The sequence below is a fragment of the Copadichromis virginalis genome, linkage group LG3, assembly GCF_057382275.1.
Source record: "Copadichromis virginalis isolate Kocher_CV1m ecotype Utaka linkage group LG3, C_Virginalis_male_GT1.1, whole genome shotgun sequence".
Taxonomy (NCBI): Eukaryota; Metazoa; Chordata; class Actinopteri; order Cichliformes; family Cichlidae; genus Copadichromis; species Copadichromis virginalis.
Window position 1 is genome coordinate 31,431,809 of NC_140620.1, and position 20,343 is coordinate 31,452,151.

Genomic DNA, 20,343 nt, shown 5'->3' on the forward strand with positions numbered 1-20,343 from the left:
TTTAATACATGTATCTAAAAATAAGTCCTCTGTGCTGCTGCATGCTGATGAGAATTAAAACCAATATTCGTACATTCACTTCAGCTTCAGGTTCCTGGAGGTCAACTTTACAGAGCATCCTAACAACCTTCATGACTGTCCGGTATGGTAGTCGCACCAAAAGTGACAAAAAGGCCCCCCAGAGTGTTGTGGAAACAGGACAAAACACAGTCAGCTAACAGCTGGCATCTCTGGGTCATCTTTACACCACTTTTGTGAATTTTTAAAAACTAGCCAAACACACACAAACGGACTGAAACACAACTTGTTCCCTAGGACTGTAGCACCCCTGAACCTGACACCGCAGCACCTATGTACCACCCTCATGTGCAACAGTCTTCTGCCCAATCCCACATCCTATCCCTTGCCCACGTAACTACTACAGTTTATAATATGTAAATAAAGTTCACTTTGTACTCCTCAACTCCAAACAACTAAAAGCCTCAGGATATACATAAAATATGTATACACATGGCCTGCAAATACCTCATGTTCAGTCCATGCACATGATTTTTTTTCTTATATCTATTTCTTACTGGGTATTTGTAAATTTGTGAATGTAATGAAGCATATACACGTATTAAACATTTTACTTTCTCATACACAGTAAATTATATCTAAATATTGTAATTTATATTTATATTCATATCAGTATTTTTGTGTTAAAGTTTTTTGTACCATGTGAGGAATTATTGCCTCAATTTCGTTATTTTGTCATAATAATAACAACAACAACAATAATAATAATAATGACAGCCCAACGGGTGTTTTCTACGTCTGTCCTCGTGCTTCTAATGTGTCTGAGCGGCCTTTATTGTGAAAATCAGAGGCGGAAGCAACCTCTTGACCGGGGTCGGCTGTTCGTTGCAGAGGGTCATTCACATCTTGGACATGGCGGGTCGGGACCGGGTCGTTCACCTGCTTAGGCAACTCGAGCGCGCGGCGTAAGTTAAATTCGAACCGGAAATAGATTCATCCAGACTGAAAAGAACTGTTACTGGTTTCCTTCGAGGGGCGGAGACTGAGTGTGCCAGAGTCCGCTCAAAGATAACAGCGTTTTTGAATTTTCCGGTTAAAGTTCAGTTTTATTGAGGGAAGAGCTCAGGAGGCCACAAGTTCTGGATCAGAGGAGAGTTCTTTAAAATCCGGCTCACCTGTGAAAAACATGTTTCACTGAATGTCTGTGAAGGTTCTCAGTCATCCAGGTCATCGTAGTCAAAGGAGCTTGCAAAGAAAAGCGTCTGGACTTAAACAACTTAAAGAAGTCCAGACGCTTTTCTTTGCAAGCTCCTTTGAATGTTTCACTGAAAGATTTTTTAAATTAAAACTCCTAGTTTTGCAGTCACATTTGACCACACACATTTCCGGAAAAAAAAGTGAAATTTGAGTGATTTCTGGGAGCACATGTGACCAGGTACAGGTGTAAAGCTGCACCTGGAATATCTAATGCTTTTAGAGCCACTTTCACATTCTCTCATGTAAATTGTCAGTGCATCCTCACATTTTGCACAGTTTGACGTCTAATGCTCGCTCTGATATCGTTGTGTTGGTGTTGTTCCTGAATTAACAAAACTAATCTTTGTCCAGGTTCAACATTGCAAATGACCAATCACATTGTAGTGGAGTCATAGGACGTGGAAACATCGTGACACTAACATAAAAACCTAATGGTCTCCTTTTTGGATGTTTTCATGAGTGGACATCGGCAGTTTGGGTTCAAATACTGAACCCATCTTTGTCAGGTTGGAGGAAGAATGACAAGGAAATGCTTCCTGTGCATGAGATGTTCAGGAGCTACTGCAACAACTCAACTGCTGAACCTTCTCTAAATGTGCAGATTGGTGACATGACTTCTGCTCTGTGTGAACAGGTGCAGATGTCCTGCTCACTCCAACACCTTCCACCAGGGTAACCTGCACTCATCTACACATCATTCATGTATTTATCAGAGTCCCTGAAAAGGAAGACAAGTGCATCCTGATCAATGTGGATCCTTAACTGATGGCTTGATTTCTATCTCTGCAGGTGTCAGAGCGGCACCCTGCACCGTCCGGAAAACTGACTATGCCTTTGAGGTAATGTCACACCAGACTCTGTTTAATAAGTGTCTGATTTAAGAAGTTCAGCTTGAAGGCTGTTAGGAGATGTAAATCATTAATGTGTGTCAGCTCAGAGTTCAGCTCACATTCACACATTCAAATGAAGCTTCTTTCATTTTTTTAATCAACTGATGGATTCAACCAACCACAGAATGAGAACTTAAAGTTTTGAATGTTTTCCTGGATTCATCTGCAGAAGTAGCTAAAACTGTCAGCTCTCCAAACCGAGCTCTTCACTTTTCTAAGACCCACAAAGTAGTTCCTTTAGTCTGTGGGATTGCTCTGAAAATGCACTGAATTTCATTTGAAGCTTTGACCTGTACAAATACAGGAGAGACTAAAAATCAAAGCAGCATGAAAGCTGCAGTTCTTCTAACATCCAGCAGAGGGTCCAAGGAGTAACTTAGTCCCCATAGACTTCAATGTTGACATGTCCAACTTTCCAGCAGAAATAGTCCCAACATGTTTACACAGCTTATTTTAGTACAAACTTTGCGGCTCGCATGTTACACATGGATCTGTTGATCTAGAACTAACTCCCAAACCACCATATCTGTATTTCCTGTGGTGCATTAACGGGAACTGACACCTGTGACCTCCATCTACAGACTGTTGAGGTTGTCAAAAATTCCAAGTTTTGAGTTTGTATAAGTTCTTTGATGCTGCTCATCTTTGTTTCATGCAAAGTCTGCACAGTGGCATTTTTACCCCTTAGCCGTAAAAGGCTGATGGAGTATTATTGGCACCCTGTTGGACAGGCCATGGCATAGACCCACAAGTTTGTGAACACAGTAACTCAAGAATGAGGCGATATAGGATTTTCAGATTGATACTAGAGGTGCATCTATCTTGGATAAATGCGTAAGGTCACTGGGTCATAAGGATTTCTGTGGGTGAGGTAACAATCCTCAACTTTATGTGTACCACCATCAGTCTTGACTTGCTCGTCTTTGTGTGGACAGTCTTTATCCCAATGATAAACAGACTGATAAACTACACACTTATATCCCTTTTCCATTAGCACCTACTCAGGTAGGTACTGCACTCACTTCTCTTTTTATTTCCTTCAGATGGCGAGTTCCAACATCCGCTATGGAGAAGGAGTCAGCAAAGAGATCGGCATGGTAACCAGCTTCATCCTCCTCATTGCTGTCATGTGATGGTCAGATAGGAATTTTTCTTTCTTCTTTTAATGTGATGCATTGAGAAGGAGTGACCAATGTGGCTCTCTGTGTTGTCCTTCCTATCATTGTGGCTGTTCGCTGTTCTCTGCGTGCAGGACCTGCAGAACCTCGGCGCAAAAAACGTCTGCGTGATGACAGACAGGAACTTGTCCCAACTTCCTCCAATGAAGGCTGTTCTTGAGTCTCTAGTGAAAAACGGAGTCAAGTACAAAGTCTATGACAATGTCCGCGTCGAGCCAACGGACTCCAGGTCAGGTCAAGTCAAGTCAAGTCAAGTTTATTTATAGAGCACATTTAAAAACAACCAAGGCTGACCAAAGTGCTGTACAGTAAATACAGATAAAAATACAATAGAACACAATTTCGTAGTAACACCTCGCTGAAAAAAATAAAATAAAAATAAATAAAACAAATAAATTAAACCTTTCTAAAAGCCAATGAAAAGAGGTGAGTTTTAAGAGCGGTTTTAAAAGTTTCTAGGCTTTTGGAGAGTCTGACGTGAGGAGGTAAGCTGTTCCACAGTCTGGGTGCAGCCACAGCAAACGCCCTCTCTCCCTTTGTCTTTAATTTATACCTGGGAACATCTAAAAGCATCAGGTCGGCTGACCTCAAAGATCTCCTGGGGCGATAAGTACTAAGGAGTTCTGACAGGTAAGAAGGTGCAGTGCCATTTAAAACCTTAAAAGCCAGCAGTAAGATTTTAAAATCAATCCTAAAGGCAACTGGGAGCCAGTGGAGAGAGCAGAGAACCGGAGTGATGTGGTCTCTTTTTTTTGAACCGGTCAACAGGCGAGCGGCAGCGTTCTGCACCAGTTGAAGGCGATGTAGACAGGAACTATCTAGGCCAGCATAGAGGGAATTGCAGTAGTCTAGCCGTGAAGTAATAAAAGCATGGACCACTCTTTCTAGATCGTTCCTGCAAAGGTAAGACTTGACTTTGGCTAAAATCCGCAAATGATAAAAAGATCCCCAGGTGCGTTCAATGAGGTCGCTGTCACAAGTGATGGTCTGATTAATGATTGCCTGTCAGATGAAGAGAAAAAAACCTGTCTTTGTGTCCAAAATGTCTCATCAGAGAGGAGAGAAGAAAGTTCATGAGAGCCAGGCTTTTTCATGGCTCTGAGTCGGCTCACATACCTACATAGGGGCGTTTCACAGGGTCACATGACTCTTCCTCCTCACAGAATGAACATCAGAGTGCTGAAATACTTAAGCAGTGTTAATGGCAGACAATCAGTAAGTAAATGAATAAGTTAATTTATCAGATGAAATGACCTCAGCTCGATCTCTGCTGAATTTCAGCTTTAAAGATGCCATCTCCTTTACTAAAAACCACGCCTTTGATGCGTTTGTGGCGGTGGGCGGTGGCTCAGTGATCGACACATGTAAAGCGGCCAATCTGTACGCGTGTCACCCCGATGCCGACTTCCTGGACTTTGTCAATGCTCCGATTGGCAAAGGGAAGCCGGTGAGTGGAGCTGTGAAACCGCTGATTGCAGGTATGACGCGTCCCGCTTTTTTTCCTTCTTCCTCCATCTTTGTGGCTAACTTTGGGTTTTTGGGTCCAGTTCCCACAACTGCAGGCACCGGCAGTGAGACCACAGGTGTCGCCATTTTCGACTACGAGCCCTTAAAAGCCAAAACAGGTATAAAAATAGGGATATAAAAGCATATTAGAAGTTGATTTTCCCCTTTGAGATGTTTTAGAAAGACAGTCAGTGAAGATTTAATAGAAAACATAAATCAGCCAATAGAAACCAAGCTGCGGGAGCTGTTATTCATTATCCAAGTTCTTATGATGGACCCTGAGCTGTGATTGGCTGTTTATGCTCAGGAATTGCCAGCAGAGCCATCAGACCCACGCTGGGCATCGTGGACCCGACGCACACACTGAGCATGCCTGAGAGAGTCGCCGCCAACAGTGGCTTCGACGTCCTCTGGTCTGTCTGTACTTATGAAGGACATTTATTCATTTTCTGCATTTTCTATCTTTTTTGATTCATCATTATTATTTTTGTTATCATTATATTATTAGTATTAATATAATTATTATTTGCTGTGATGATGGCGTGTTCCCTTCATGTTTTCGTAGAGGTAGAGATACTGCCAACCTGATGTGAGACACTTCCATCACACTGATTGATCTCTGCCTTTCAGTCATGCCCTGGAGTCATACACCGCCCTGCCCTACGACCAGAGGAGCCCCTGCCCTACAAACCCCATCAACCGCCCAGCCTACCAGGGCAGCAACCCCATCAGCGATGTCTGGTCCCGCCATGCTCTCCACGTGGTCGCCAAGTACATGAAACGGTATGGCCCCAACTACAGCTAAAGTATATCCATGATATGCATTTCATTCAACTGAATTCATTTGTAATTGAAATAAGTCTTGATTGATTGATTACAGAGCTGTGCGAGACCCTGAGGACCTGGAGGCTCGTTCCAGCATGCACCTGGCCAGCGTGTTTGCTGGGATTGGCTTTGGGAATGCCGGGGTTCATCTGTGGTAAGACTAAGACTGAGATTTCCTGTAATCCTGCATGCAGGCTGTTTGTGCTCATCAGCTGATCTTCTTTTGAAATTTGTTTAACTATTTAATTTGCTTCAATTAAACTGCAAACGTTTCCTTGAACTTCATCAGTGAGAATGGAAATCAGGCTTTGAAGAGGGTTTTTAGCTCATTAGTTCATGGCTCTGTTTCTGCAGCGTTGCAGTACAGACAGCTGATTGTGGTTTTAAAATGTCACCTGTGATTGTAGGTGTTCTTTAACACTTTGGTGACATCACATTGAAACTTTAGGGACAGTTTAAGGCCTTATTTACAGTGATGAGTGGATGAAATGCACTGAAAATGTAGAAACACCAGCAGACGATGCAGAAGAACAAAAAAAAAAAAAACAGATAATAAACCAGAAGTGTTTTTGTGATGAAAGTAACAAGCTAATGGTATACAGCTAATAGCAAACATGTATCTGCAGTATTGTATGATTCATGTGATTGAGACATACAACTTTACTGCCCCCTCCCGCAATGTGTTTTGTGTGCTTTTGTAGTGTTTTTCTATTTGCTGGACTTTTCTTATTTTGCAGTTTATTTGAGCTCCCATAGCCAACGTGCATATTTTCCTATTTGAGCTAAACTGATCCAGACCTTTGCGTGAGCGTTTCTAAATAAACCTGTTTGTGGTTCCCTCCTTTCAGTCACGGGATGTCCTATCCCATCGCAGGAAACGTCAAGACTCACTCAGCCAAGGGTTACAACGTGGAGCACCCCCTAGTGGTGAGTGATCATTACTGGACATCACAGCTGGCAGTGACGGTCCTAGCCTGTTTGGCCCCCTGGGCGCCACACACATAAAACATATTAAGGATTGTACATTAACATAAAACTGTTGTCTGAACCATACTGAATTTCACCAGAGAAACAAACACACACACACACACACACACACACACACACACACACACACACGAAGTTAGAGAGAGTATGCATAGTATGCAAACGGCTACCAAACAGCCATCATAATACGTCATACAATGAGAACAGGACAAATTGACAATGACTAATTAATATTAAAATCTGTAACATAACATATTGTTTGGAGTTTAGTCTGTTACTGTTGCTATTTTTACCATTTCTTTTTGGAGCAACTGTAACACACATTATTTCCTTATAAAGTATTCTGACTCTGATTGTTTCAGCATGACCTGCCATTATCCAATGACACATCTGCTTACCTGTATCTGTTGCTCGTTTCTCCTCCTCTTCTTTTCTATTTTTTCTAAACTGAGCACCCGATGACTTTGAACTTTTTTTGTCCATCTTCCATTGGTTTTAATTTTGCACTTCAGTATGAACATAAGTCCCCCAACTCGATGATCACCACAACATAACCTAATAGACCTACATCTTAGTTCACAGATTTGCTTTGTCTAAGGTGTATTTCTGGGATTTTGCACAACCCAGGATTCAAATCATGAATACACAATGAGCTTGGATTTACAACATTATGAATGAAATGTGCTCTATTTGGAAGCAGCAGGGCTCTCCTCCCCTTTCGACAGGTTGTGTGAGACTTTAAATCCATCCATCCATCCATCCATCTTCATCCGCTTTATCCGAGGCCGGGTCGCGGGGGCAGCAGCCTAAGCAAAGAGGCCCAGACCTCCCTCTCCCCAGCCACCTCCTCCAGCTTATCCGGGGGAATACCAAGGCGTTCCCAGGCCAGCCGAGAGATATAATCTCTCCAGCGTGTCCTGGGTCTGCCCCGGGGCCTCCTCCCGGTAGGACATGCCTGGAACACCTCACCCAGGAGGCGCCCAGGGGGCATCCTTGTCAGATGCCCGAACCACCTCAGCTGGCTCCTTTCGATGTGGAGCAGCAGCTGCTCTACTCTGAGCCCCTCCCGGATGGCCGAACTTCTCACCCTATCTCTAAGGGAGAGGCCAGCCACCCTTCGGAGGAAGCTCATTTCTGCCGCTTGTATCCGCGATCTCGTTCTTTCGATCACTACCCACAGCTCGTGGCCATAGGTGAGGGTAGGGACGTAGATCGACCGGTAAATTGAGATCTTCGCTTTTACACTCAGCTCCCTCTTCACCACGACGGACCGGTGCAGCGTCCGCATTACTGCAGCTGCAGCCCCTATCCGTCTGTCGATCTCCGGCTCCCTTCTCCCATCACTCGCGAACAAGACCCCGAGATACTTGAACTCCTCCACTTGGGGCAGGAACTCATCCCCGACCCGGAGTGGGCACTCCACCCTTTTCCGGCTGAGAACCATGGCCTCAGATTTGGAGGTGCTGATCCTCATTCCCGCTGCTTCACACTCGGCTGCGAACCGTTCCAGTGCGAGCTGGAGGCCCTCACCCGATGAAGCCAACAGAACCACATCATCCGCAAAAATCAGAGATGAGATTCTGAGGCCACCAAGGCGAAAGCCCTCCGCCACTTGGCTGCGCCTAGAAATCCTGTCCATAAAAATTATGAACAGAACCGGAGACAAAGGGCAGCCCTGGCGGAGCCCATCACCCACCGGGAACGAGTCCGACTTATTGCCGGCAATGCAAACCAAGCTCTTGCAACGGTTGTATAGGGATCGAATGGCCCGTAGCAATGGGCCAGACACCCCATACTCCCGCAACACCTCCCACAGGACACCCCGAGGGACACGGTCGAATGCCTTCTCCAAGTCCACAAAACACATGTAGACTGGTTGGGCAAACTCCCATGCACCCTCAAGTATCCTGGAGAGGATAAAGAGCTGGTCCAGTGTTCCGCGACCAGGACGAAAACCGCATTGTTCCTCCTGTATCCGAGGTTCGACTAGCGGACGAACTCTCCTTTCCAGCACCCTGGCATAGACTTTCCCAGGGAGGCTGAGGAGTGTGATCCCCCTGTAGTTGGAACACACCCTCCAGTCCCCCTTCTTAAAGATGGGGACCACCACCCCGGTCTGCCAGTCCACAGGTACTGCCCCTGATCGCTTAGACTTTAAATCATCAAACTGTAAATTATAAATTTTAAATTGTTATTGATCCCTTTAACCCGAGTCCTAAAGTGTATATTTATTTTCTTACTCTTCTTATATTTATTGTTTGTTTTCTTGCACTGCTGTAACTGGAGCCTCGTCGTCTCGTCTCTCTATTTACTGGACTGTAGCAGAGATGACAATAAAGTTTACTTTGACTTCAGCAGCAGAGCAGGTGCACCCACCTTTCGCGTACAGAATTTCGAAAAAACATCGGTGCAAATTACAAGTCTGTATCATAATGTCTGGTGTCTGTCCCGCCCCGCCCCCTCCTCCCTGTGCCACAAGCAGCAGTCACACCTTGCAAACGGAGGGCGCCCTAAAAACTCCCAGCTGATGGGACCGTGGTCAAGTGAGCCCTCACTTACGAAGTCACAGTCAAGCTAGCCGCAATAGAAAGCCGATCGGTGCCTATGCCATTCCCAATATGCGCTGGCTGATGTTGGGGCAGCATGAGTACGAACAAATTTTTTTTTTTTTTTTTTTGCCAATGCCCGTGATACCGCACCCCACCACAATGCCGCCCCGGGCAACCGCCCGTGTCGCCCGTATCAAAAACCGCTACTGACAGCTGGCATTGCAAACAGATGTTCTTGGCTGAGATCACTGGTGTAGTGCAGCTGGAGTGATGATTTTCATTTTCCAAGAGGGAAAAAAACATTTCCACGGTTATTTATTTAGGATTTATCCAAAAGAGAGCTGCATTATTACAAACAGAACTCTGTGTGAAGCAGCTGGCCTGTACCATGAACACAATTTATCGCTCATTCTAGGCCCGAGTACATGAAGGTGCTGTTACTGTGACATGTGGACAGTTGCATGCCTTTATTTTTCTGCAGGTACTTTTTAAAGTCTAACACACATCGTTCGTAGCGATAAGGTTATGGGTTTTTTTTTTTTTATAATGCAGTGCTTTAAAGTTTGATTAGATATGGTGCAGCAGCTTGATTTGGTTTACTTACAGTAAAGTCAAGACTGAAGATTAAACTGGTAAAAACAGCAATGAAAATATGCAAACATAGAAATGAAAGAGCACCAATCTCTCCAATCAAGATACAAGAAATCAGTTTTTTCCTCAGGCTCATAAAATTGTTAATGATCCATTTTTTAGAGTATGACTTATTACCCTCGGCACCAGTAAACAGCAAGTACTTGAAAAACAAATCGCTATAAGCTCTCCTTTGTCCCAACATCTATTGTACTTTGGAGTCACATCATCATGTACTTGAATGTTTGCTGGAGCTGTATTAAGGGAAACAAATTTTTACTAATTAGATAAGTAATTTACTTCTCGAGGTTTGGAGCTGGTTTTCACATGCAAGTGCTGCTATATTTAGTACTGTTTGGCCACGTGGGACAATAAAGTTCCTTCTTATCTTAACACAGTCACATTAACAGATGAGGTTGATACACATTTCTATCTGAAGTGTATGAGTCCAATAGAAACAAGACACTGTAGGAGAATGGTGTTTTGAGCAAAGTACCACAAAAATATTTAGATTATGACCCGATTTCTGTGCAGAAATGAGACTAAAACCCTGAAACTTAGTTAACTTCAGTTCTGCAGGTTTCAGCAGAAGAGGGCTCAGCTATAAACACGCAGGGTCAGGAGTGAGTGAAGAGCTATGGGTTTGTTTATTTTAAAGGGACTGTTGCTTCTTGGTTTTTAACATATAGATATAAAAGCATATCATTAGCAAACATTTGTAAGTTACACTACAGGTACAAATTTCAGGTAAATCATTTATGTACAAACTGACCAACAAAAAACTTGAGGTACTCTGGCATTATTATAAAGTTTTTAGTGATATTTTATTAATTACTCACATGTTGTGATGAGAATAATGCAGAATTAAAAATTGAGCAGAAATAAGTGAAGCAGAGAGATGGCAACGTTGGAAAGACTGAGAGAAAAGACACCAGGGAGGGAGAGAGCTGTGAGCAGCATGGAAGAACTGATGAGGATGGTCAGACAGATGACTTCATATTCTTAAATTCATTCTGACATTTGATCACTTTGCTTAATTAGAGTTGAATGATGGATGACTCAAGCGTGGCCAATGCTCTGGTGCTTAAACAAAACACTACACCTCTGACTGAGATGGACCCGTGCAGGTTCCCTGAGGAACTCCACACAGAACTTTACTTTGTTTCATACTCGACCTGTGCAGCTTTTAAATAAAATGTTCTGTTAAACTTTGTGTTTTCAGCCTCACGGGCTCTCCGTTGTCCTTACGTCTCCGGCCGTCTTCAACTTCACAGCCCCGATGTGTCCGGAGCGCCACCTTGAGGCCGCAGAGATCCTCGGTACCTGAACGCCTCACACTAGGCCATATTAGATTTAGTATAATAGAGACTGTGTGGAATGTCTACTTTATTTATCCAGCCAAACCAAAAGGTTTCCAGACTTCAATGAGCCAAATAAAATCACTCAGTTAGAAAAAAAGACAGAAATACACTGGAGAGGAACATCCAACAACAACAGGGCACACAAACAGTGAAACATCAAACATCCAAGACAGTCAGCGGGACCTTAAATGCCTCCATTGAGAGACTTTTCAGTTATTTAAGAATATTGAAGGTATTCAAAAATAAGGTTTTTAAGGGATCTTTGTACCTTTTTAAAGAAGTCTAAAATAGAAAAAATCGAATTTTCTTTCTTTATTTTTTTGCAGTAGTAGCACTTTATTTCTTCAGCTATCAATAGAAAATATCCAAATTCACCAAAACTGCCATCACTCTTTAAAAATTGTGCAGTAACAGACTTTCTCTGTGCTATGTTCAGGTGCAGATATCCGGCAGGTGAAGAGGGAGGATGCGGGTGCCGTTCTGGCCGACACGCTGCGTCAGATTCTGTTTGACCTGCACGTGGAAGATGGACTGGGAGCTGTGGGATACACCAAAGACGACATCCCGGCACTAGTGAAAGGAACGATCCCTCAGGTGGGTCAGAGTCCCCCTTCATATGTGTACTCCTGGGTTAAACTGTGAATTTCTTGAGTCATCCCATATTTTTACATTAAGACATCAACCTCTCTCTTTTGATGTCACTTCTATCCCCAGTTTGCTTCCTTGTGACGATTATTCAAGACCTTAGTGCTTAGGGTGTGAGAGGTCCTGGGTTCAGATCCTGGTCAGACTCATAGGCTACTTGCTTTGTATGTTTTTCCTCAAAAACATGTGCAATTTGTTTTCTGGTTTGAATGTTAGAAGGGTATTAAACTGTCCAGACAGAGTGGAAGGCCCCGTAGTATTGTGTTTTCTCCCCATGTAATCTTTTAATGCTCGATTGTGCAAGCTATTTTTTGAGTGACATGTTCGGACTGCATTATGTGACCTTATTATTCATAGACTTCTCAAAATCAAATCAAATCACTTTTATTGTCACATCACATGTGCAGGCACACTGGCACAGCACATGCGAGTGAAATTCTTGTGTGCGAGCCCCACAAGCAACAGAGATGTGCAAACACAACAACACAAACGAGCAAAATACAAGAATGGCCAACCTGAAACTAATAAATATATGTACAATATATAATAGTGTATGCATTTCTGGATGTGTATACTAAATATTTTCCTACGTGTGTGTGTGTGTGTGTGTGTGTGTGTGTGTGTGTATACACATTTTTACAAATTAAATAGTAAAAAAAATAAAATAAATAATAATAATAATAATAATAATAGTAATAATAATTTTTTTTTTCTTTTTTTGATTCTTTGAATTAGCTGATTTCAGATCTGCAAATGTGATGTAATGTGAGTCAGGGCCAGGGTGGACCAGGCCTAAACCTGGTCCACCCTGGCCCTGTGTCCTTCACAAGGAGGTGCTATTTGTAACATGGCTTTAACCCTTTAAAACCGGTCAGAGCGGACACGCTCCGTTTTGCGTAACTATTTTTAAATACCAGTAACACTACAACCACGTGAGCTAGCACAATAATTTTTTTGCATGTGAAACCGGAGGAGTTGTACTTACATCTTATGCCATCAGCTTGTCCTAGGTCACGGTTTCCTTCCACATATAGCTTTGCAAAAATTGCATAAAAAGCGCTTGCAGCAACAAATACATAATATTCCAGAAACACGCTTTACCAATCCGATCAGCTGTTCATAACACTTCCTACATTGGAATAGATGTCAGCGTGAGCTATCGCATGTCCGCCATTACCTGCCCGAAACTGGAAGTGACGTCATTTTCGCAGAAATGTAGTTTTTTACCATCAAGGCCTCAGGAGCTTATACTGCTGTTTTTAAAAGTTATGTTTGACTTTATGACTTTCTGTGTCGTTTCTGGGATGCTTAGGACTCATATTGCACTGCTGGAAATAGTTTATTTTGATGCATATGCTGCTTTTTTGCAAATTTGCAGTATAATATTTATTTTCGTTTTTCCTGCAGTATATAAAAATTGGTGTATCTCAAAAATAAAACTATGAAGACACTCAAAATAAATTTCCTGTGGTGGGAAACTATTTTGTGCAACTTTTTTTGTATTTACTAGAGATGGACCGATCCGATATTACGTATCGGTATCGGTCCGATACTGACCTAAATTACTGGATCGGATATCGGAGAAAAATAAAAAATGTAATCCGATCCATTAAATATCACGAAAGCACCTCACAAAACTTGCAACACGCCGTAACTCGCCTCAGAACGTTAGCAGTCGGAGCAGTATGCATCACGTGATAGAGCGGCTGTGGCATGCGGGACCTGTCGGTGGTCTGGATAGCATTTGGAGCTTCGCTAGCAACCTGGCATTTCATCTCCGACAAAGTTATCCCCGAGAGAAGTAAAGCAAGTGTGTAAGTCCATCTCTGAACGTTTGTAAAGCATTCCTGCGTTAAGCTTAACGAGCGACTGCCTCTCGCTCTCCGGCTGCTACTTCAATCGTGAAACTGCTTAAATGATCAGGTGATCGGCTTTTCTGTCGCGAGTCCGTCTCTCTTGTTTGTTTTTGGCCCACTTTGCACCAGAAAGAGGAAACCAGCGGATGAACAACAGCAGCACGTTTAAGCTTGATAAGCTGTTGTTAGAATTTATTTAATATTACTTTCTACACCAGGATCTTTTTCTACGTAGCTGACGGCTGGTAACTGTGCAGGGGCGGATCTAGCAAAGTTTAGCCAGGGGGGCCGATAGGGCATTAACTGGGAAAAGGGGGCACAAAGACATACTTTTCTTTCTTATTCTCATTTAAAATGTCGAGCTTTTAATAAATAATTATCTGACACCCAAAGTTTTAATTTGATGTAAAATGAATAGAAGTCAATTACTGTATATAGTAACTATTAAGTCTAATATACCCTTGTTACGCCCCTAGGCTAGGCGGGTAGGGACGCACACAAGGTTGGAGGAGAGAGAGACAAATCCCCGCCCTGGTTCCCAAGCCAAACATCCAAACCAGTTGTGAGTAAAAAAAAAGTGATTTTATTTAAGGACAAGAAGCATAGCTCCAGGGTGAGCCCAGGCCAAAATAATAAACAAAACCAACTAAGTCCCACCAGAAAAGACTAACTAAACCCTAAGAAAGAAAAAAGAACAAACAAATGACAGAGCTATCCCTCGCTCCCTGACCAAGAAAACAGGAGAAAACGATTCCAAAAGAAAAGGCAGCTCACCCCTTCCGCTTCAGCCCACGAGTGCCTAAGCTCTCAGCTAAAGCACTAGGAGCGGCTTTTACAATTCACACTCCCACAAATACACAAGATAAACACAGGCTGGGAAAACCAGGGTCAGGACTGCGACGGCTGTCAGGCTACTCGCTCGTTCCACACTCTCTCTCTCTCTCTCCCTGGAGCTGTCAGAGCGGCTTTTTGAATGTGGTCACCTGTTCCATGGTCCAATCAGCTGCTCACTACTCTTCATTAGGGGAGGGACCTGTAGAGAGTCTTAAACACAGTAAAGAGACACAGAACAAACAGCCCACACAGTGTTCTTATGGCCACAGCCGTAACAACCCTAGTAAGCTATAGTACTTTTTCCTTTGGGAAGGTACCATCTGTGCAGTCTGCAATTTTGTTGAAGAAAGATGTTGAATCTATTTAATATTTCTTGAAAAATAATTGATTTCTGTGTATTTTTTTTTCACACTGCATCAAATTAAGGTTGATTACGTCGATTAAGCATCATGAGGTGGCGCGTGAGGGGTGGTTCCCTATTTTTTATTTATTTATTTTTGTTGTTGCTGGGAGTTGGAACCCTATTAGTTAGGTTGCTTAATATTTACGCTAAGTACTCTTTAAAATACCAGAATAGGGAGGATGGTGTAGGTCTAAGTTTATTAGATTGATCAGTATTGCTGAACTATGAAATATTTTTTTTGTATACAGGTATAACAGAATAGCTTTAGTGTAGTTGTTGTTTTAAACTTGAGTATGAACTTGCAGACTTTCAAAATGCAGCAAGATATTTTAAAAAACAGTTTTGTTGATTAAAAAACACTATATCGGATTCATATCGGTATCGGCAGATATCCAAATTTATGATATCGGTATCGGTATCGGACATAAAAAAGTGGTATCGTGCCATCTCTAGTATTTACAGTTTTGAGGGATAAGCCTCTTAAATTTCTCTAACTAGAAATATATGTTAAAAAACAAAAACGATTTTCAATTTTTTTGTAGTTTATTGCACTTTTTTACAATTTATGTAATTACTATACACTTAATGCATACATATTATTAAAATTTAGGCTGTAATGGTTGTATTGATGTATAGCAACTTGAAATGCTCCCAGAAATGGCTCCACAGCATGGAAAAATATAAAGATAAGCTCTGGCGGAATTGGTTCTATGGTAGGTCTTAAAGGGTTAAGGAGATATTTGTTTGGATACATGTGTTGATTTATGTTTTATTTCTTCTGGTTTGTTTCCAGGAGCGAGTGACCAAGCTGTCTCCCAGAGCGCACACGGTGGAGGATCTGAGTCGGCTCTTTGAGGGCTGCATGAAGCTCTACTAAACTCAGCTGCAGTTCCTCACACAGCCACCAGAGGATGCCGTTCTGAGTCTAAAAACCCCTCACAGGCTCAAAATCGTTGACGTTTTTCGTTTGAGCTTTGATTAGAAGATTCTTAGGGATTATTATTGAGCTCATCCTTTAAATTCTTTGAAATGATCACCGATTCAAACGTATTGAGCCTCTAACTGCTCATAACCACACTGTGTTCTTGTTTTAATTTGTGAAGTCACAAAGTGAGTGAAGTCATATTAAAGATATGGTAATTTTATGGAAATAATGAAGACAGTTTTCTCACATTATATCTGCTCTAACAGACAGATGAATTATTTGATAAAATCCTGCTTCAATATCAGAAAGTATCAGGTGTGTTTTAGATGTAACATTTTAAGGTTTCTGCTGCAGAAACTCCAATTCTGATGAGTTGCTCAGTCTGGTATAGTTCAAATAAAGAAGCTCAGCACTTTGAGCATGTTTTTCTGGTTGTTTTCTGATTTATTTCTTTTTTATTACAAGATCAAATTGTATGCATTTATTTCATATGTTTCACAATCCCGAGCCTACAATAGTACAGAGAAAACCCTAACATTTAAAGAACCTCCTGTGAGTAAGCACTTGGTGACAGTGGGAAGGAAAAACTCCATTTTAAAAGGACAAGACCTCCAGCAGAACCATGTGCAGTGAGGTGCAGTCATCTGCTGGTTGGGGATGAGGGGAGGAAGACACTCCTTCACATTTACACAAATGATACATATTTGATGTTTTAATAATTTGACAAGTTAATGTTTTTTTTCACTGATGGATTGATTGTTTTGCCAGCTTGCCAAATTATTTTGCTTGCTTGCCTAACTATTGACTGATGCCAGTTTGTTTAATTAATATTTTGTTCAACTGATTACTTGTGTCTATTTAAATGGTAAAATGGTAAATGGCCTGTATTTATATAGCGCTTTACTAGTCCCTAAGGACCCCAAAGCGCTTTACATATCCAGTCATCCACCCATTCACACACACATTCACACACTGATGATGGCAGCTACATTGTAGCCACAGCCACCCTGGGGCGCACTGACAGAGGCTGCTCTCTTTGATATTTAATCAAAGAGAGCAGCTTTAAACACAACATGTTAAAGTCTGAATTCTCACAAAAGTTGACTGAAACGCAGTTGATTGAAGTATGAGTTTGTCAGCATGAAGCTGCTGGTGTTTGATTGGTCGCTGTCAAAGCTGCTCATTAAAAGCACAGCGTTTTTCTGATTAGATTGTCTGGTTGTTTAGTCTCAAATTCTAGTTCATCATGTTTTCCTGTAAAGCTTCTTTCTTAGAAACATTGATGTCAGCTTCTCACACTTCTCTACAGAGGTTTGTGTTGGTTGTTTAGTCTCTTTCTCTGCCTTCAGTGAATTATAATTTTCCATAAAACCTTTCAAATATGTGTACTCCTGTGTTAAACTATGAGTTTCTTGAGTCATCCCATATGTTTTTTTCATTAAGACAATTACCACTTTTTTTATGTCACTTCTGTCTCCAGTTTGCTTCCTTGTGATGATTATTCACGGCCTTAGTATGACTATAAACAGTGAACTACCTGCTTGGCCTTGTTCCTCAGACTCCAGTTTCAGGCATCTTTCCTTGAAAGTTTGATAGATCTGGAGCCGTTCATTAACCACGTCAATTTGATTTTGTAGGTTCTCGTCTTTTTTATGGTGCAAATCAGCTCAGTGTTTCTTCACACAGGGGTGCACTTCTTAAAATGTAATGTGCAGCATTACATACAAGTGATGGAGCTGGAGGAATGTGTATTTGGTATTGAGTCAGTTTTAAATCAGATTCATAGAATTTGTTACAACATCTAGGCTGTGAGACGGTGGGAGAAAGCCGGAGTACCCGTAGGGAACCCATGCAAACATAGGGAGAACATGCAAACTCCACACAGAAAAACCCCGGCCTGATGGTGGAATTGAACTCAGGACCTTCTTGCTGTGCAGCAACAGTGCTGCCCTAAACAGTTAATATTTAATAATCAAATTAATGACTAAAAAGGTATCAAACTTAATACAACCAAAAACAAATAAGTACATAATAAACAGTCAAACAAAATTTAAAACACTTGATACTTGCAGTGGTTGGCAAAGTTTCTTTTTATCCAGATTGATAGTAGAGGGCTTTCAAAACAGCCTCTGATGGTGTCTGAGGAACTGGAAAAGGCTTTGGATTCAATGTGCTGGAGGACTTGTATGTTGTTCTTCAGATGCTCAGTGTAGATTAGCCTTCTTTCCTTGCAGTCTGAAAGCAAATACAAAGCACAATAAAGCAAACTGCCCATTTCAAAAGCAAATATACAATCTTACATCTAATAGAGCTGACACAATTAATCGTATAATGATTACAATTGTGATGCATTGCAATGCGGGAAAAAATCTTTCTTAATCCATTCAGAAGAAACGAATCGATTATTTAATACAGTCCCGATCAAAAGTTTAAGACCACTTGAAAAATGGCAAAAAATCATCTTTTGCATGGTTGGATCTTAACAAGGTTCCAACAACATGCAACAAGCAGAAATGGGAATGAGACAAAACATTTAACTTACATTTCACAAACTGAAACTGGGACAGGCTGTTTTACAGCTGATCAAATGTTTAGGACCACATGCCTTTATAAAGGCCAAATCTGTGCAAAACTGTGGATTGATTGTCTTTTTTTTTTCATTATTTATTGTATTTTATTTTCAGTTGTTACAGACGGGACAGACATGAGTGAGGGATAGGAAAGGGAGAAAGAAAGAGGAAGGAAAAGAAAAACAGAAGGGGAGAGGGACAGTGAGAAAGGGGGAAAAAAATCTCCTGGATCACCTGTTGAGAGAAAAAGAATAGAAAACAAGCAAAAAAAACAAAACAAAGCAACATACTAAACACAACACCATTGCATTAATCTAGCTAAGTGTAAACAGCAGTAAATACTAAATATTGAATGTTGTTGTGCAGCATGCAGGACAGACAGCGCACAATGTGAACACCCGAGTGCACACCTGTGTGGATCAGCGCACTTGTATTCAAATCGTTTCCCCATGTAATGGTCTGCAAGAGGATGTAGAGAGCCATAGCCCCGTCCCCCAGGGCACGAAGCAGGCATGGAGGAGATCCAGGCCCCAGACATCCAGAGGCCCCAGAGTGCGAGAGCCCAAGGAGGACCACCGGAGGGGCATCCGTGCCACCCTCATGGGAAGGGCTGAGGATCCCCAGACGAGGGGTCACCCAGTAGCAGTAGTAGTAGAAGCTAGAGGGGGCTGCACCGGTGTGCCCGCCGGCTCTGCCGGCAGCCAGCTGTGGCAGAGTGAACCGAGCCGGAGGCCCGAGGGCCCCCCCGCGCCCCGGAAGAGGCCTGACCGAGCAACAGGCGCCAGGCCCCGCCAAGTAGCCACCAGGAGTGAGCTGGTACATACTTGAGCACCCAGCCCCGGACACCAAGAACCACCAATGCACCGACCCCTGAGGGCATCAGTCACCGGCAGGGAGTGTGGTGAGGGGAGATAGGCCTTGGAGGGCCTGGGAGTTCCCAGAGAGGTGGAGTCTAAGACCCGACCTGACATATAGACACAGACAAACAGGCACACACAGACACAAACATGCATTCCCACCCTCATGCACACATATCCAAACACTCAGAACTCACCCAACGTAAGGATTGACATAAATGGACATGTACACACAATCACACTCCCCAAACATACTCTATACCCCGGGTCCAGGTACCCTCGCCCCCAGAGGGGGAAACGGCACCCAGACCCAAGAGATGTTACCCTTCCCCCCGGGGTGGAGGCAAGCAGACCGTCCCAGGCTCCGCAGCAGCAGGGAGGTCAATCGGACAGCCAACATCTCCTCCCAGCCCCCCCGCCCCGATGGCTAGTAGAGAACGGGGGTGTGTGAAGACCCCATACCTCCCTCCTCCCGCTCATGTGTAGTGTTGCTGCGTGTTGTTCTAAAGTGCATTTAAAACAAGGGAGAGCATGGTGCTGCTGCCAGAGAGCAGCAGGTGTTAGCACGGCCCCTCCCGAGAACCCTCAATGTCTACATGGATTTAAAATTGGGAGGTGGGCACCGGCACCAGAGGTAGGTTTGAATACACAGACCGTCCACAGGACGCCGTTAACGTGCCCACCCTCAAGGCCCTAAATATATGTGTGTGTTATGAGAGTGTAAGTAATGTGGATGTCTAAGTTGTGAGATAAAATTGAGGCACAGGTGGCCAGATGAGGACGGGGGGGGGGGGGGGGGGGGGAAATGTCTCCCCTGCACCCTGGTGACACACCCGCACCCCAAGGCCCTACCTGTGTGGGTGGTGTGGTGGAGCGGGAAGTGGGAGGTAGCCGGGGATGGGGAGGAAAAGAAGGGAGGGGAGGATGCCCCTCCCTAGGGCCAGCTTCCCCGCTGACCCCAGTAGGCACCCCCGTCCTCTGGTACCCACCAAGGCAAGGGAGCCCAGGCCTTTCCAGACCGGGGCCTATGGCAGCAGCACCGCCAAGCCCCA

General features: G+C 43.1%; 1 protein-coding gene across 1 annotated transcript; it reads left to right on the forward strand.

The window, feature by feature from the left end:
* The first annotated feature begins 880 nt into the window (after positions 1 to 880).
* adhfe1 (alcohol dehydrogenase iron containing 1) lies at positions 881 to 16,282 on the forward strand. Its single transcript, XM_085450672.1, has 14 exons — positions 881 to 983; positions 1,910 to 1,947; positions 2,065 to 2,114; positions 3,209 to 3,262; positions 3,418 to 3,572; positions 4,625 to 4,821; positions 4,891 to 4,968; positions 5,157 to 5,262; positions 5,480 to 5,632; positions 5,730 to 5,828; positions 6,523 to 6,601; positions 11,063 to 11,159; positions 11,638 to 11,795; positions 15,733 to 16,282. The coding sequence occupies exons 1-14, from the start codon at positions 931 to 933 to the stop codon at positions 15,814 to 15,816; spliced, it is 1,401 nt and encodes a 466-aa protein (XP_085306798.1). The 5' UTR covers positions 881 to 930; the 3' UTR covers positions 15,817 to 16,282.
* Positions 16,283 to 20,343: the final 4,061 nt, after the last annotated feature.

Excerpts from the sequence above, each read along its gene's own strand:
- adhfe1 (XM_085450672.1), top strand. The coding sequence starts at position 931 with ATGGCGGGTCGGGACCGGGTCGTTCACCTGCTTAGGCAACTCGAGCGC. Across the intron at positions 3,573-4,624 it reads GTCGAGCCAACGGACTCCAG|CTTTAAAGATGCCATCTCCT; the intron begins GTCAGGTCAAGT and ends GCTGAATTTCAG. Across the intron at positions 4,822-4,890 it reads TGTGAAACCGCTGATTGCAG|TTCCCACAACTGCAGGCACC; the intron begins GTATGACGCGTC and ends TTTTGGGTCCAG.